General features: G+C 40.1%; 1 protein-coding gene across 1 annotated transcript in view; it reads left to right on the top strand.

Moving 5' to 3' along the window:
• dcc (DCC netrin 1 receptor) overlaps positions 1-17,709 on the top strand; it is a 264,597-nt gene that overhangs the window by 151,827 nt on the left and 95,061 nt on the right. Inside the window, exons 15-17 of the mRNA XM_084746633.1 lie at positions 1,533-1,628; positions 14,824-15,062; positions 17,074-17,212. Of these exons, the coding sequence (XP_084602759.1) occupies positions 1,533-1,628; positions 14,824-15,062; positions 17,074-17,212 (474 nt within the window). The remainder of the gene's footprint in view (positions 1-1,532; positions 1,629-14,823; positions 15,063-17,073; positions 17,213-17,709) is intronic.

A 17,709-nucleotide genomic window follows, 5' to 3' on the forward strand; every position in this document is an offset into this window, starting at 1 on the left:
ACACCCTTATTATTTATATATAGACCTTTATTACATTATTAGAGGGTATTTACGGACACATTACAGCAGAAGTGTACTGTAATATTGTAATGTATGAATTAACTCTCTAATAAAGTCTAATAAGGATCTAACAGTGAAAAATAATAAACTTTAGTTCACAGTACAGTTCTGTAGTATGTGTCCCTAATTAAGTCTAATAAAGGGTCTTACACTGTCTTACAAAGAATGTGTTATTTCTTGTTTTTGTCTAATTTTATGTCTTGTTAAGTCTTATTAGTGCACCATCAGGCATACAGTGCCTAATTAGATTATAGGTGTGTTTGTTTACTGTCTGATAAGGAACATGTTATTTCAGTTTTTTGTCCAATTTGGTACATATTACAGCTTGTTGGGTCTCATTAGTGTACTGTAAAAAAAAAGTGGAACCCCCGTTTCTTTCCGTTTTGCCAGGTTGTTAGTCCAGTGGTTCAGACTTTGTTTTTCTTGTCCATTTCACACCTTTAGTAGTCATGATCGATAAACTCCTTTAAAAGGATAGTTCACCCAGAGATGAAAATTCAACCATTAACTACTCACCCTTATGCCGATTGAGGGTTGTTTTAGTTTTTTAGTCCACAAAACAGTGCTGGAGTTTAACATGAAAATAGTGTTGCAGAATCTCCCAAAAAAAAGTAGGTGAATGGTGACCAAAAGTAAAGAAACAAGAAAGAGAATAGAAAACACATAAAATGCCTCCATACTGCTCATCTGGTGTAATCCAAGTCTCCTAAAGTCCCGACATGCCAGGTTGACTTAAAAGATGTCATTTACATATTTTTTTTAGTCTGGATCTTCACTGTTGATCTTTAGCTTGGAGCCATGTTAACATGTGCGTGCAAGCCGTCTGAATTGGGTGTGTGTGGTGTGATGGCGTGCAAGCAGCATGTCAGGGCTTTAGGAGACTTGGATTACACCAGACAAGCAGTATGGAGGCATTTTACCTGAAATTGCTTTGCCTTGTCCTGTTTTTATTTGACAAAAGTCCACTAGTGTCTGAAACTTGCTGTCTTTTAGTTGAAGTTTAGCGGGAGCGTAGCTTCTGATCTAGCCACCCAGGCGTTGCTGTGTTGTCTCACCATGGTGGTCTTGCGATCTCACAACGTCTCACACCCCAGTGCTCTCAGTTCACAGAAAGGTCATGCAGGATGTGATGCTTCCCAGTTGCCACAAACAGCATATTAAAAAAAAAAGTGGGTGAATAATTCACATCTTGTCTGTCAGTCGGGGGCCTCTGGGAGGAGAGTGCCTGAAACATAAGACCACCAATGTTCCAGCGTAAATCAACACAAACACTGGTTGTAATATTGGTGATATTACTCTTACTTTACTAACCTATAATTTAAATAAATATGAACCATATAAAAGGGGAAAGAAGCAAAGGAAAGCATCACAAGAGTTTCATCCTAAAATGATAATGTACTATGTTGTATTTTCTTGAATGTCCTTTGAAATGACTCTTTATGTCTCCCTGTCTCCCTGTCTCTCTCCCTCAGAGCCGAGCTCGCATTATGTGATTTCCCTGAAGGCGTTCAATAATGCTGGAGAGGGAGTCCCTCTGTACGAGAGCGCGGTCACGCGGTCTCTGACAGGTATGATCACACACAAGTCAAGTGTTGACACCTACAAGTGAGATGTAGCAGATATAATAACATGTTGCACGTATCACTGGTGTCAGATTGTTGTGTCAGTGTAAAACTGAAAATAAAGTGTAGTGTATGATGGTGATGAGACCAGTACTTTCATTAGTAGTGATTATTAGTGGTAGCAGTAATGGCAGTATCAATATATGATTGTCTGTTGTAGCAGAGTAGCAGTGGCAGATATGAATGACTGAATATGTGTCTAATTTACAGTTTTATATCAGGTTATTCTTTCTACATATTAATCCTGGCCTCTGATTTGATCTTTGACCTTATTTGGAAGTTCCTGTATTCTGTCTTTGCTGAGCTTACCAAAAAATATTGAGTCATACCAAAGCAAAAGACAGTAACTTCCATTTTATCTGATCACTTTAGCTTTAAAAAGCAGAATAATGAACAAATATGATCAAATCCTTCATCTGATCAAATTTAGTTGTGCCTTTTACTGTCATTCTTTATTATTTTATTATGGAACACTTGTGAGGTTCTAAGCAACTTTTAAAATCATATTATTTCAATGGTTCTGAGCATTTAAAGCTACTACTGTTCATATTCTAATAAAATAAACTTGGAATTTTAAATGTAAAAGGCAATATACTGCAACTAAAAAATATTAAATATCATCAAACCTTTTTTGATAAAATGACACTAATTGCTTAATTTTAATGCAATGCATTTTCACACCCTTGTGTTGGTGAGTCTGCAAGTTCTGAGCCTGTGATCTTATTTTAATATTTTTCTATATATACACATATACATAATTGCACATAATTGACATATTTCTTTTTTTTTTTTTTTTGCATATATTTTACATGTCTTATTTTGTATTATTCTTATAATTCTAGATAGGTGGATAGCGCTTTATTTATCCCAAGCTGGGAAATTCTTATGCTACAGCACCAAGTCATCAGACATAGTATGCGGACAGTAAATATACATGTAAGAACCAAAAGAGAAAAATAGATCAAAAATAAAACATCTGAAAATATATACAAGAATAAATAATACTAAAATGTAAAAATATACAAGGATACACTACATCAAATATAAAATATTATTAGTATACCAGAACACTGTACAAAAATATCAAGTCTTTGTGTGTGTGTGTAACTGTCTGAGTGCACTTCAGAAAACAGTACTGGCAATTACTGGCAAATATTGTGTATTATACAGTAACAAATCACAGACAAACACATTTGAGAGAAGACGTATGTCCACATGACAAAGGATGTCTTTAATGTCACCAAATGATTATAGGATACTGTCTTTTGCCTTTGTAGGGCAGAGAAGTACTAGCGGTAAGAAACACCAGTAGTAGTAGGATCAATTAAAGGAAGTATTAGCAGCAGTGGTTGTTTTAGCAGTAGCCAAATTACCAGTACAAGTAGCAGGTATATTGAACATCTTTCTTCTGGCAGTAGCAGCACTGGCTGTATGTATTAACAACAGCAGTAGTAGTTAGTTAGTTAGTTAGTTAGTTAGTGAGTGTTAGCAGTAGCAGTAGCATTAGTGGCCTAGCAGTTCTAACAGTTTCAAGTTTTTACAGCTTACCATGTTTATTTATGCTTTATTTAGCCAGGAAGGTCCGATTTAGCTGCTAGACCTTTTTTTCAGGTAATCCTGGTCAAGACAGCAGCACATTTAGTTTCACATAAAAGGCCGTTTCAGGTGTTACAGTACATAGGATACATAAAAGCAACACAGAGGAAGTAGAAGAAGAAAAGCATACCAGCAATACCTACATCACATTCCACCTCAAGGTCTATATGAAACAGCTACGTTTCCTTTAGGGCAGTTTATAAAAGACCTTTAAAGGTATTTAAAGATGGGACTGCTTCTATGGTAATGGTATTTTGCAGTTTATTCCATGCTCAGGGTGCATGAAAAGAAACAGCAGCTTTTCCAAGCTCTGAGTACACCCTGAGGACACGTAAAAGAATCCAGCTAGTGCTATAGTTGCTGTATGATAGGATAAAAGGTTGGAGATATAAGCAGATAGTTTATTTAACGAGTAAAGAAAGGCAAAGATATTCTGGACTCAGGAAGCAAACTGCAGCAGGGAACTAACCGTTTCCTTGTGTTGTATGCTGTAGATGACATGTAGCAGCTTTACCAGTGACATTATTAGTAACAGTGGCACGAGTAGCAACATAACACACACAACACATTAACACTTTAGGGTGTGTTCAGACAGAAAGTGAAGGGAATTTTCACCCTGCTTTGCTCGTGTGTGTTTGACCAATGGATCATTTTGGGAACATTTCCAGTTATTCATATTACTCACACAACTGTCGTGAGCTAAAGAGCAACTAGCTAACAGCTAGTTAAAAACATCAGGCACCGTGTGTGTTCGTATCCACGTGTTTGTGTTCAGTTCAGCCTCTGACTGAGCTCTGCACTTACCAACATGAACATAGGAGAGAGACTAATTACAGAGACTAATTAGGTCGCATTCTGCATCTCGCTGCTGCAGACAGGTTGAGAAGGGAGAGAGAAGATAGTTCATTTTTTTTAATCCCAAAGGTTTAGAAAGCAAACTATGATAGGGCCAGCATCAAAGCCGAATCCGGAGTGACTCCCCTGTCTCTCTCCTCCAAAGCTCCCTGCCACTCATCAGCTGTCTATCCAGCCTGTCCTCACCAGAGTGGAGTGTCTAGGTCACCTGTGCAGGCAGTTTATTATCACAGAGTACTTATGACAGGGCAGAATAATTATGACAGGAGATGTTTAAAGGAGATGTCCGCAGATGGGAAGAGGTGGGTGGGGGTGCATGTCCAAAACAAACACAGGACCACGGTTTGAGTCCTGTGTGAAAAGAGAAGTCAATGTGTAGTTATTTAAAGTTTTAAGTTACTTCACTTTCTTTATCTGCACCACTTCCATCACATGACGTGCGCAATGTAATTATTAGAACCCCAACCACGACCTTTTTCTAAACCAACCCAAGTAGTTTTTATGCCCAACCCTAACCCAACTGCAACCATTGTACAATGCCCCATGACTTATGTAATGTAGTTCAGGTCCAGTTAACCTGTCGCTGACAGAGCTCTCCACTGGTAATATATGTTGCTGTAGGAGTCATTAGCAATCGACCTCTTCTGTCGAGTTGATGTAAGGAATGCTGGTCTGTCAGTGCTGCTCCGCCTGGACCGTCCACACAACACTCTGTGAAGGACCGCTGGTAGTTGTGTCTTGATTGTTCCGAGGGTTTGATCTAAGATGCATGGTGATGCCGCCTTTGGCTCCAGCCTGTAGATCAGCCTGCCAGAGGACCTGAGGGTATGTTCAGACTGCCGGCAACAAAACATCAGGCTACAAGTCATTTCCAAAGGAAGCTGGCAACATGAAGCCAGAAACTGCCTCTTTTTGCACGTGGGACATGATGTGCTACACACACCTTTTTTGGCTGGTTTTTATCTGATGTGGTTAGTTTTACTTGCATTTAGCTGTTTAATTATATCTCTATTTTTATCTATTTTATTTTATTAATTTGAACATTTTATTTAATTCATTGAAAGCTCTGTGATGCATGAAAATGTATCAAGCAAGTTGAGTATTTTCAACTTGCGTGAATACACAAGTGGTGCGCATTCATCTCCAGCTGCACAGAGTGACGTGAATGGTGCAAATTTTGTGCCTATTTACATCCTCACATCGACTTTGTATGTACTCACGTGCAATATTTGCTTCGCTTTCTGTCTGAACACACTTTTAGTAGTAGATTAGTAGTACTAGCAGTATTAAGTAACGTTAGTGTGCAGCAGTAGTAGTAACAGCAGTATTAGGAAACATAGCAGTAGAAGTAGCAGGTTTGCTAATGTCTTGGTTTTAGAGAGATAATCTGTAGGCCTGTCTCAGCTGTGTTTGAGTTGATATTTGTGAGGACTTTACAGAAAAGTAGTGCTTGTGCCTGCAAGAAAGAACAATTCGACAGTTTGGCCTCAATCTGAATCCAACAGCTCTGAGTCCGAAAATATTCATCCTGACCAAAATATTCACACATCAGCCACATGCCATATGCGGGCGCTTAACATGTCTAAACTGGAGGTGTGTGGTCTATTTATGTTTGATGTGTGGCTTACACCCATTGCCATATGTGTGTGTGTGTGTGTGAGCGAGAGAGAGAGAGAGAGACAGAGACTCATTAGCTCTTCCTGCAGACTATGGGCTGTAGAAGTGAGATAAATGAAACACATCCAACTCTCAGCCAAGTTTCATCTTATGAATTAAACAGCCGGCCCTCCTCTGCTCACCCGGCTGCCTGCAGCTGACATAAATCCTTTATTACTCGCATAAAAATGCCACATTTCTGAGGTTTTTCAGCCCTCATGATGTGATGATAGTCACAGGAAAAACCAACAGCAGAGACCACTCAGCTCACCAGTTTCTTAACCCTCTTTACAGGATGCTTTTACAGGGAAACTTTGCAAAAAAAAGATCTTTTAACCCATGATTGTTGTCTTTGATTGAGATTCCTTTAAAAGAAGAAAAGAGCGACAAGGAAGAAGAGCAAGAGAGAAGAGATGAAGGTCGCATATCGAGCCCAGAGAGAGAGAAACAGCAGGAGGGGGACACAGACAGAAAGAGACTGACGTTTGATGGACTTTAATGAAAGCTCATGGAAAGAGGAGAGAAGTGGAAAGAGAGAAATAAATGATGCCAGGGAGAGAAAAGAGATGAGCAAGGAGTGACAAAGGGCATGACAATAAGAGAGAAGGAGGCAGAGAGAGAGGCGTGGGAAGTAGTAAGAAAAAAGAAAGAATGAAAGTAAAGTACATTGGGATGTAGACGTCTGTAGCCGCACAGATTTATTCATCTCCTCCAATCATAGTAGAGTTTTAAAAAGGAAAGTTAAGGTTAGGGTTATAGCCCAACTAATGGGGCTGTCAGATCAGTGAAACATTCATGATTTTTTGGAGAAATGGAAGAGACTCCAATTCATTTATGGCTTCTTGGTAAAGAGGCACACAGAGTTCTATGAAGATCTGTAGAGACACATGGCCCATTTAGCAAAATATCACAGAAAAGATCATTCATGTTAGGCAACTGGCAATCAAGATTAATGGATTCCAATAAAAGAGTATTTAAAGGTGGGTTGAGTCATGCTGGAGAAAGACAGTTTTATTTGAACCCAACAGCTAACAAACACAAGCTCCGCCCCTCAAATTTGGGCATTGCCAAGGAAAGTAATTCCCCCGATTTGCTTGCACGAGTTTGATTGCCAGATAATTCTGGAAACATTTGTCACTATTTGTGTTACTTGCCTGAGTGTGTTCATTCACCCCTCACAGCCATCTATAAGGTAATGAGCAACATGCTAACAGCTTATGAGTTTATGAGCTTATGATAACTGGCCACCAGGCACCATCTTTGTGTGTGTGTTTGTGTGTCAGCCTCTGACAGGACTCATCAGAGCAGTTGGTTCTTTCTGTTTGGTCCCTCTCGTCTCTCTTCTGTCCCCCTTCCTCTCTGTACGTTCTTAAAGTAACTTTAAAATGCATTACTCCTCCGTTCAGCAGTCAACTTGGACAGAGAAGACTAACTACCTTACAGTAAACAGTTTCGCGAGGCTGGTTCCTCTGTGGGTGGCTGCTGCAGGCAGGTTGAGAAGTGAGAGTGAAGATAAATCTACTTTTTAATTCCAAATTTTTACAAAACAAATTCTCAGCTCACTTCTCACTGGTAAAAGGTTCCTCATCTCCTCCATTGGTTTGCTGCTGCAGACAGGTTGAGAAGAGATAGTGAAGATAAATCCACTTTTTAATCCCAAAAGTTTAAAAAACAAACTCTGAGCTCTCCTCTCACTGGTAAACAGCTCTGCAATTCCTCCGTGGGTCACTGCTGCAGACAATTTGAGAAGCGAGAGTGAAGACAAATCCGCTTTTTAATCCTAAAAGTTAAAAAAAAAAAAAACACTCTCAACTCACTTCTTGCTAGTAAATGGCTCTGCGCCTCCTCCGTGGGTCGCTGCTGCAGGTTAAGAAGCCCGAGTGAAATATATATGGATAAATCCACTTTTAACCCCCAAAGTCTGAAACATAAACTCTGAGCTTTCCTCCTGCCATTAGAGGAGTCAGCATCAGAGGTCACTCTGGTGTTTCCTTCTCAAGAAGCTCCGGTTTGCCCCCAGCTCTCTCCCCCAAAACTCCCTGGCTCCACCCGGGTCCTGTTTGCACAACACTCAGTAATAGCCCCGTCATAGATGCAAATTTTTCACAATGGTTTTACTTTGTCATAATCTTTTTTTGTCTCAGTTTTTGCGCCTCTTATCTCCTCCTCTTTGGTTGTTTTTGACCATTTCTCCGTCTGTACACATGCAATTTAGTCAGTTTCATTTCCCTCATCCCCTGTCCTGCACTCGAGCACAAACATCACCTATTGCTGATTGGCTGGAATATTGTTATGGGGCTTTGTTTATTTCCCATTTACAGAGCCAGGGCTGTGTAGAAACATCCGATTTCTTTTCAGTGAAAGGGCCCATAAGCTAGAGAGGCAAGAGCTCACATTGTTGAGATTCCCTCCAGCACGTCCTCATACCTACACAAGACAACAGGTTGATTGCCAAAGACTCCCAAAACGACATATATTACCAGTGTAGAGTATCAGCAGCAACAGGTTTACTGGACCTTAACTATGTTGTGTAAGATCTGATTTGAGGAACAAATCTGATTTGCCTGCAGTCTGAACAGAGCTAAAGTGTGCTGGTGTGGGTGCATGCATGCACAGGAGGAGAGTAGTGTGAAACTGATACTCTCTTTTAGTTAGATATCATGGAAAATCACAAGAATTTGGCTGGTTTTCTTTACTGCTAGACAGAGGATGGGTACTCAGCTTTGGTGCTCAGTAAAAACTATGAAAAGACAATGAACTCATTCATAATTATTTGGCCTTCATTGCTCACACTGGCAGGAGGTGGCAGATGAAGTGGATGTGTGATAGGTACTTGTCAGATAATATCTTTTCAGTCCGGTAGCCAACACTGAAGTAGACTGGGCTGGCTGGGTTCTTGACAGTCACCGCTATAGAGAAGACACTCACATCTGCAGAGAGATATATACAGTAGACGTATGTTGAGTTCTACAGACATATGTTAACACATGTAAAGATCTAAAGTATAAATAGACACATCTGGAGCTGTATAGAGATATGTGGACACATCTGGAGTTATGCAGAAATATATTAATGCATCTGGAGTTCAAAACACATGCACATACATGTCTTATGTTGGAATTATGCAGAAATATGTTAATGCATCTGGAGTCCTATAAAGATACAGGGACACATCTGGAATTCTGTAAAGATATGTAAAGACATCTGGAGTTCTGCAAGGATTTATAGGCACATCTGGAGTATTCTGGAGTAAAATTTAGAAATATACAGACAGTGACCATATCTGGAGTCTGTAGAAATTTGCAAACACATTGTGGAATTTGTAAATGCATCTATAGTTCTGTGGAGAGTTTTAAACGCGTCTGCAGTTTTGTGTAGATTTTTAAACACGTAGTATTCTGCAGAAATAACTAAACACACATCTGTAGTTTTGTAGAAATATGTAAACATCTGTAGTGCTATAGAAATCTGTAAACTCATCTGGAGTACTGTGCAGATTTGTAAACAAATGCAGCTCTGTAGAGATTTGTAAACACATCTGGTGTTCTGCAGAAATATATAAACACATCTGCAGTTATGCAGTGATTTGTAAACACATCTGTAGTTATGTACAGATTTGTAAACATCTGTAGGTCTGTAGAGATGTGTAAACACATCTGGAGTTGTGTAGAAATATGAAAACCCAGCTGTAGCTCTGTGAAGATTTGTAAACACATCTGTACTATGCATATTTGTAAATACATTTGTAGCTCTGTAGAAATGTGTAAATACGTCTGGAGTTCTGTGAAGATTTGCAAACACAGCTGTAGTTCTGTGTATATTTGTAAACACATCTATAGTTCTGTAGAGATGTGTAAACACATCTGGAGTTCTCTAGAGATACCGTCTAACATGGAGTTGTATTGTGACAGTCAGGAGCTGATAAGATGAGACCCAGAGGGCTGAGAAAGAAACTAAACCCATTACTGTTCTGACAAGGTCATCAACAGTGACACACACACACACACACACACACAGACAGACACACACACATACAGACACACACACACATGTTCTGTCTTGTCATGCTGGGACAAGCTGAATTCTCTGTCACTTTATGGCGGCAGGCTGCAGGAGAGTTTTTTACGAGAGCCTTAAAAACCGGCTCGTTAACGGTGGGATCCTCGTTAATATACTGCCTCGTCCTCGCCTCGCCACCCGCACACTGCAGAGACAGAACTGATCCTCAACCAACCGCCACGCCGCCATTTAATCAACGACTGGAGGACCGCAGAGAGATGGAGAGGAGGAGAGAGGAAGGGAGACGGGCAGACGAATAAGAGCAATATGAAAAGAATGGAGGGATGGAAACCATACAGGAAAGAGGAATGAAGAGAAGAGAAGGATGAAAGGTTAGAGGAAGAAAGGGATCAAGGCAGTGAAGTGGAGTAAGAATTGAAGGAGGAGAGGGAGATACGCAGTTTGGGACAGAGAGGAAAGGAAAGAGGGAGTGCAGAAAAATGTGCAAAGGAGGTAGAAAAGTGAGCAGACAGAGGAGGGGTGTGAGAGTGAGGAAACAAGGGATGGAGGGAAGAGAGGGTAGAGGGAGGAGTGCGGCGGAGAAGGAGGAGGAGGAGGCGTGTCCTCTGTCCTCATCAGTATTCTGTCCTGACTGGAGCTTTATTGTGATGCTGGACGACCAGTTTAACCACGACACTGCCTGCTGCAGCTCGGCCTGCAGCTCCAAACACCTCTTTCATCAATCTCTCCCTCTGTCTGTCCCTCTGTCTGTGTCTCATCAGTCTCTCTGTCTGTGTCGGCCCCTGCAGCTGTACATCTCTCTTCAACAGCAGCACATTAGATGTCAGTGTTGATTCTCTCACGTCTCGTTTACACTGCAGACACAACAGGATGAGTCTCGTTCATCTCCCAGGACTGATGCTGCCTTCACATGAGCTCACACTGAAATTCAAGTCCACGATGTGTTCAAGTGGTTTGAATTGTGGAATCACAAACAAGCGCTGCAGCTCATTTTCCCCACAGCTTATTTTCATACTGATCAAGTTAAACGCTGAGATCTTGGAGCATGGTGACATCATCAAAAAAGACATCTGACAGGTCAAGACGCAATCTGTTATTCTGATTTTCTACTCCATTTTATTCTGATGTGAAACTGAGACTGACATCTGAAAAATAATAATCCTTTTTGGAGAGAAATTATTCTCAGTGCAAAAGACAAATCTTGTTTCATGAACCACAACTGATAATGAATTATGAGTAATTTATGGTGCTTGCGTTTAGTGATGTCGCCAGCTGTTAAGTGGGCTTGGGAACTAGTTTGCAGCCTGTGAAACGACTAAATTTATGGGGGAAAAGTCAGCCCATGGGCATATAGGTCATCTGTCCAGGTTTCTTATTGCAACCCATATTTACATTTATTCTGAGGTGGCGACCTCTAGTGACCGTAGTAATTATGACAAAGCAAACAGGTTTGTGTCCCATGTGAAACAAAAAGTAAACAATTTATTTAATATTTTGCATTATATTACATTACTTTACGCCACTTTACATTATGTTTTGTTACCTTACCTTACTACCTTGTCTCTTCACGTGACATACAGTTTATAGTAGTTTTAACCCAGACTATGATCTTTTCCTAATCTTATCCTGTACTTTGTTGCCTAAAGCTAACCATAAAGTTTTGGTGCCTAAATTGAACCAAACTGCTGCCGTTTCACAACACTAACCACACGTGTAATGTCACATGACTTATGTAATGTACTTAAGGTCCAGGACATCTGTTGCTGATACACTGCACTGGTCATACTGTATATGCATAGGCACATCCCAAAAGTTAAAGATGGGGGTGCAATAACCGCAAAATCCGGATGCAAAGCAGGAAAAAAAATGCAGTTGTAAAACTACCATTGACAACTAAATATCATTGGTGTGTGAAAGGACCACAGATAAAGTGTGTTGATGCTCTTGTGTGTTCCTGGCCAAGTAAAGTGCCATACTTCCTTTATCACAGTTAGCTCTGTGACTTGTGGCTCTATCATCTAAATTAGACTAACACAACACGATTTCTGCCCCCAGAAAGATTAAACAGTAAAGATGGAAAAGTGTGTGCCCTGAACAAGGGGGTGAAACGTGCCGGACTGAGATTTGCTGCCACATTTAAAATTTCAGATAAAATTCCAAGTGAAAGCCCAAAGCTGCTGATGCAGGCAGCAGCCTCCGACACGCCTCCGAATGCAAACAGAATATAGAATGAATTTTAAAGCACCAAATGGGTTATTTTAATGCATTTTGTTTGTTTATACAATGAAGGGTTGTAAAATGTCACTTCCATGAGGATGTTCAGTCAGACAGCCACAGATCACAGGCGATAAACTTCGCATTTCATCCTCACAGCTGTGGTGAAGTGCAAGTTGCATACGCAGTTTATATTATGTTTATTATAATGTTGATTAACGTTGAAATGATGTTCTTCTGCCTCTCATTTCTCCTTGTTACATATAGTGTTTCCTGTGTTTTGATGGTACATCCGAAATAAGGCCTATACCCTAAAAACAACTGCATTTCCCAGGATCATGTGCTGTTGTTCCCAAGACAGAAAATATAATACATTAATCCCGACTCCTCACCACATGCATGTTGTTTTGGAGAGTCATTCGATTCTGTTGTTCAGGTATGAGGATGTGTTGGGAAAACTAGGCACCGGCTGAGGTTTCTGTTCTTACTGTTGCACATGGATTATTCACTACTGTCCAGTGTTGCACTTTAGGTCTAGCTCTAAGCCACGTGGTAAAGAACAGAGATCCAGTTTGTACCTGCAGCCTTGCAGCCTACCTTGGCCTGTCAACAGTCCGGCTGGCGTAGGTGGATTTGAGGGCCGATGATGTGGAGCCTGAGGATCCTGAGCAGTCTGTAGAGTTAGAAATGATTTGTTCCAGTCACACTTCTAAAATCTCTCTTCTCTGTCTCTGTGTGTGCAACGGCACTGAGATAAAAATAGATGTTAGAATTAGAAAACAGTTGTAGAGCGACCGACAGGGACAGAACTGAACCTTTTCTCTTTTTCACTGTCCTTGATTTGTACACAAAAAAACGGAGCAACATTTAAATAAAAGTTTAATATTATTTATTCACACGTTTTAGTTAATATTTATACATTGTATTGTTAACTTTAAGGCTCCATTGTTATTTAGTTGTGGCATCTTTCCTTTTTTTTTCACCTTTTTCATGGAATCACCTTCAGTAACATATTGGCACAAACTCACAGAGAATTTCTTGCATTAAAAATCATCATCTCGAGCTGCCCTACAGGCTGTTTTACTGAAACGCACTGAGCTAAAAATAATGATTCTGTTGTGACTTTGCAGTGAACCAGAAAGCAGCATTGCAAAGTGCGCCTGTTTGTTTTAAACTCTCCGTGTCACTTACTCTGTTTCTGCTTCCAGTAGGTTTGACTATCAGTAGATCAGAGGCCACAGAGCTGGAATCAGCAGAGCGGCTTTTTATATTTTCATATCCCTCAGTTCTGTTTTTCTCTGCTTATTCTAGCCTTCTGTTAGCATCTGTTAGCGTCTGTTTCATGTTCTGCTGCCTTCAGGTGCTCCTTCAGCCTCAACTTCCTGTTTCTGAAGCCACGTTGCTACATTCTGTGAGGTGTTCTGATGCTGCATCTCAAAAATCAATCAAATAATTGATTTTAAAACTTTATTTTTTATTGACTGACATTAACAGCTCAACAACATGTTAAATACTTTAAAATATGAATCATAAAAATAAAAATGTCTTTCATTTTTCCGTTTCTTGTTTCTTTTCATCTGCTGTATTTTTGAAAGCACGTGAAGGCAGCACACTGTAAGCTCTCTGATTGGCTGGAGACACAGGTCCACACATGTTGGTTTCATTTGTTATATACAGGAGCCAACAGCGTCAACACCATCAACAACATCAACACTCCTTTACAAGTGAAACATAATAAATATGATAAATTCAAATATGTGTTTTTTTTTCAGATATTTGACTTAACATTTGATCTTTAAGGATTATTTTCTTATATCATAAAAGGAAAACTATGTTTTAGGCTTCTTCTGTTTTCTGACCCTCCTAAGCTCCGCCCCTTTTACTCTGTGCTCCAATAACTGTTGTGCAAACTTGGTCAACTTTCTCCTGTTCCTGTAAAACAACATCTTTAGTTAGCTAATGTTAGCAAAGCACTATCTAACAAGCTAGCTAATGATGGGTGCAGATTAGCTAGCTAGTTAGTTAGCATTTTGCTTACATTAGCTAAGTTAAAATGTGAATATAGTTTTACATTTTTACAGGTCCCCCAACTTTTAACCATCTCCAAAATGTAGTTTTATTTTAAAAATAGTCGAGCCTAGCACATAGCATATTTAACTACAGGAAACAGGAATGGAGAAAGATGACCAAATGTCAATGGACCACAGAGTGTAAAGGGGCAGGATTTAGGAAGGGTCAATTATGATACAAACTCAGAATGCAGTGACATCAGTAGTTTGCACAAATGAAGTAACAAACATTAGCAAGCATTAGTTTGCTAAAAGAAAAAAAAAATGCTAAAAACTCTCAAATTTCTAGGTTTCTATGTTCCAGCTTGTATCGCTCTGCTGTGGTTTGTCCTGTAAGACTTACCCCTGTGTGGATCTGAGTCTCCACTTCTGTTTAGAGTAATGCCTTTTGCCTCTTACTGTCTTCTTAATCTTTGTCTTCTTCTCCCCTGTTTTCTCTTGTTTTTCACTTCCTCATCCATCCACTCCTCCATTCTTTCCTCCCTCTCAAACAAACATGGCTGCCTGCTGCATGTCACTTCCAATCTTGCATGCCATCCTATGTTTTTATTATGTTCTTGTTTTTTTAACCTTGTGTATATGAACACATAACAAACCAATATTATTATGAATATGTGCTTGTGCCACTTTTGTCTCCATATATAAATCTACATACATCTACATTCATTATACTGTATGATTTCATTAATTATACCCAAACACCCCGTTACCGTTAACGCCCCACCCCTCAGACCCCATAGACCCATCTGAGGATGACCTCTTCCACCTCTTTGATAAATACCCCACTCCCATGCCAGACACCAGCACTCCCATGATACCCCCAGTGGGGGTCCAAGCTGTGGCCCTGTCATCAGACTCGGTCCGTGTCTCCTGGGCTGACAACTCCATGACTAAGAACCAGAAGGCATCTGAGGTCCGGTACTACTCCGTCAAGTGGAAGACCAGCTACTCCACCAGTGGAAAATACAAGGTAAACAGTCAACAATGTTAATGTGCACCTGTTACACATCACTTCTTAGTTTACTGTTATTTCTTTTCAGTTGGACTCAAATCATTAATGTCATTAGTTTAGACTTGACTTGGCAAGATCAGAAAATACTTGGAACTTGACCTTCATTGCACAACCAATGACTTGTGACTTCATTATAACTTGATATCCTCACCAAACCCTCAGCTTAAACATTGCTTTTTTAAGACTTGACGTTAACTTGAGATGTACCTGTCTTGACTTGTTACTTGATTTGGGCATTACCTGTCTTAACCTGTAGTTCAGTGTTGGACTTGCCTGTCCTGACATGGGATTGACTCAGGGCATTCCTCTCTTAACTTCAGCTTCTTAACTCAGGATTTATCTGTCTTAACTTGGGACTTGACTTCCGACTTGCCTGCCTTGACTTGGGACTTACCTTGACTTGGGACTTCACTCAGGACTTACATGTTTTGACGTGAGACTTGACTTGGGACTTACCTATCTTGACTTGAGACTTTATTTAGGACTTACCTGCCTTGACTTGGGGCCCAACTCCTGAGACTTGAAATGGGACTTACCTGTCTTAATTTGGTACTTCACTTTGGACTTACCTGTTGTGAATAGAGACTTGACTGGGGATATACCTGCCTCTACTTGGGGCCCAATTCGGGACTTACCTGTCTTTGCTTGATACTTAACTTAAGACTTACCTGTCATGCCTTGAATTGTGACTTAATACCTGCCTTGACTTGGAACTTACCTATCTTAACTTGGTACTTAGGACTTGGCTGTCACATAATGACCTTTACAGGATTTTAACTACAGAGTAGTAAAACTGTAAAATTTGGACATAACTTGGGACTTAATAAGAGTTGAATGTCACTTATATCTTGCAAACCAATAATTTTTCGTAACTCTATTGTTTTTCAAGCGCAACACTTACACAATTCACTTATGAGGTGAAATTATAGTTTGTGTGCAATTAAATGTGCAAGTTCTTGCATACACCTTTATCTACCTTTAGAAGGTAGACCTTCACCTTATTATTACTCTTTCTGAACAAGAATTGTTGCCACAGCAACTCCACGACCTGCTGCTGTGCGATAATCACCTGATGGGGATCAAATGTCAGACCTGCCACTTTGAGTGGCACTGACTAAATAGACCAGAGATGTTGTAAATAATCATGGAGAATCAAGGACTGTAACAAAGCTTAGTTACAGTGATCTGTGCAAAAAAGACTGGGGGAAAACCGCGCTCCAAATGTTTTTTTCTTTATTGATCAAGAATTTTTTAAAATTATTTAAACTGCTTGGCAGTGCAGTAGGAAAAATTCTGTACTTAAAAACATAACCTCGAATCATTTCAGTTGTTCCGAAAACAAGATAAAATCCTTCACTGATCTTGTCATTCCCTCCTGTTCACCCGGCGAGGCTTCTTTTCTTCCAATAAAAATCTGAACTTCAGAAATACTTCGATAATACTGTGAACTCGGCTTCAAAAACACTGGAAATAGTAAATCTATAAAAGGGCAGACAGTCAGCTCACCTTAATAAAGAACAGTTGGGGGGAGACAGTGTGAGAAAGAGAGATGCAAGTCTTTTTTTCCTCTTTCCTATCCATCACATTCTGAAAATAAGATTTTTTCTTGGTGCTACAAGGACAAACAGAAGCCTGGTCTTCAAGTGAAAACACAAGTGAATTTGTGCAGCTGCTGGGTTTGTTAATATTCACTGATGCTGAAGTTTTTGCTGGAAATAATCTTTCAAGTACAAGGACAGAACGACTGTCTCCACAACCGCTCGAAGGACAGATGCATTGTCAAAGTTTTATGAGGCCCTGAGGCATTATTCATCTCATTATGTCCAGAATTTGTCTTCTTTAAAGGCAAAAATGTCTATACTGTATCTTTTATATATATTGTAACAGCAGCTTTAGTCTTTTGTCTTCATCTCTTCTCTCACTTTTATTTTAAAAACATACAAATTTTACAATTTCATTGTGTGTCTAGTCTGCAGACACGACGGCACTCAGCCACACAGTCACCGGCCTCAAACCAAACACGATGTACGAGTTTGCTGTCATGGTAACCAAAGGTCGCAAGTCCAGCACCTGGAGTATGACGGCGCATGCTACAACGTATGAAGCAGGTAGGTCTTTCAGATGCACACTCTCTATGTCTGTCCTTGTGTGGGCACCATTAGCGTAACCCATCCCCTGACCCTAATCTAAACCAAATTCTAATCGTTAACCCAAAACCCAGGTCTTAACCCTCAAACAGCTCCCCCAAGGGCTTTCTTTCACTTGTAGTGTTCCCTACAGCTGTCACTTATGATTTCATGCAGCACTGCAAACTCACTCTCTGGGTTTAAGGGTGTGCTAGCAGAGATCTTTAGGTGATGAATGGTTTGAGGTAAGTCCTAAGCACCGCTGGAATTCTTCTGATGACCTCCATTGATTTAGGCAGCTGAGCAATTTCCATGACAGCTGATTAAGACTGTACGGTGCAGTTGAAAAGGGTGGAAAAAGCAAGTTGAGTCAGACATACAGCATGGAAATGAGCAGCATTTCGATCTAACAGAGATCAGGCATTGTCAAATTGGACTGGAGTGGACTGAAAAAGATCTGTTAGATCGAAAGGTTGTTC

The sequence above is a fragment of the Lutjanus erythropterus genome, chromosome 20 (genome assembly GCF_056507025.1).
Source record: "Lutjanus erythropterus isolate fLutEry1 chromosome 20, fLutEry1.hap2, whole genome shotgun sequence".
In the NCBI taxonomy this organism is placed as follows: Eukaryota; Metazoa; Chordata; class Actinopteri; order Lutjaniformes; family Lutjanidae; genus Lutjanus; species Lutjanus erythropterus.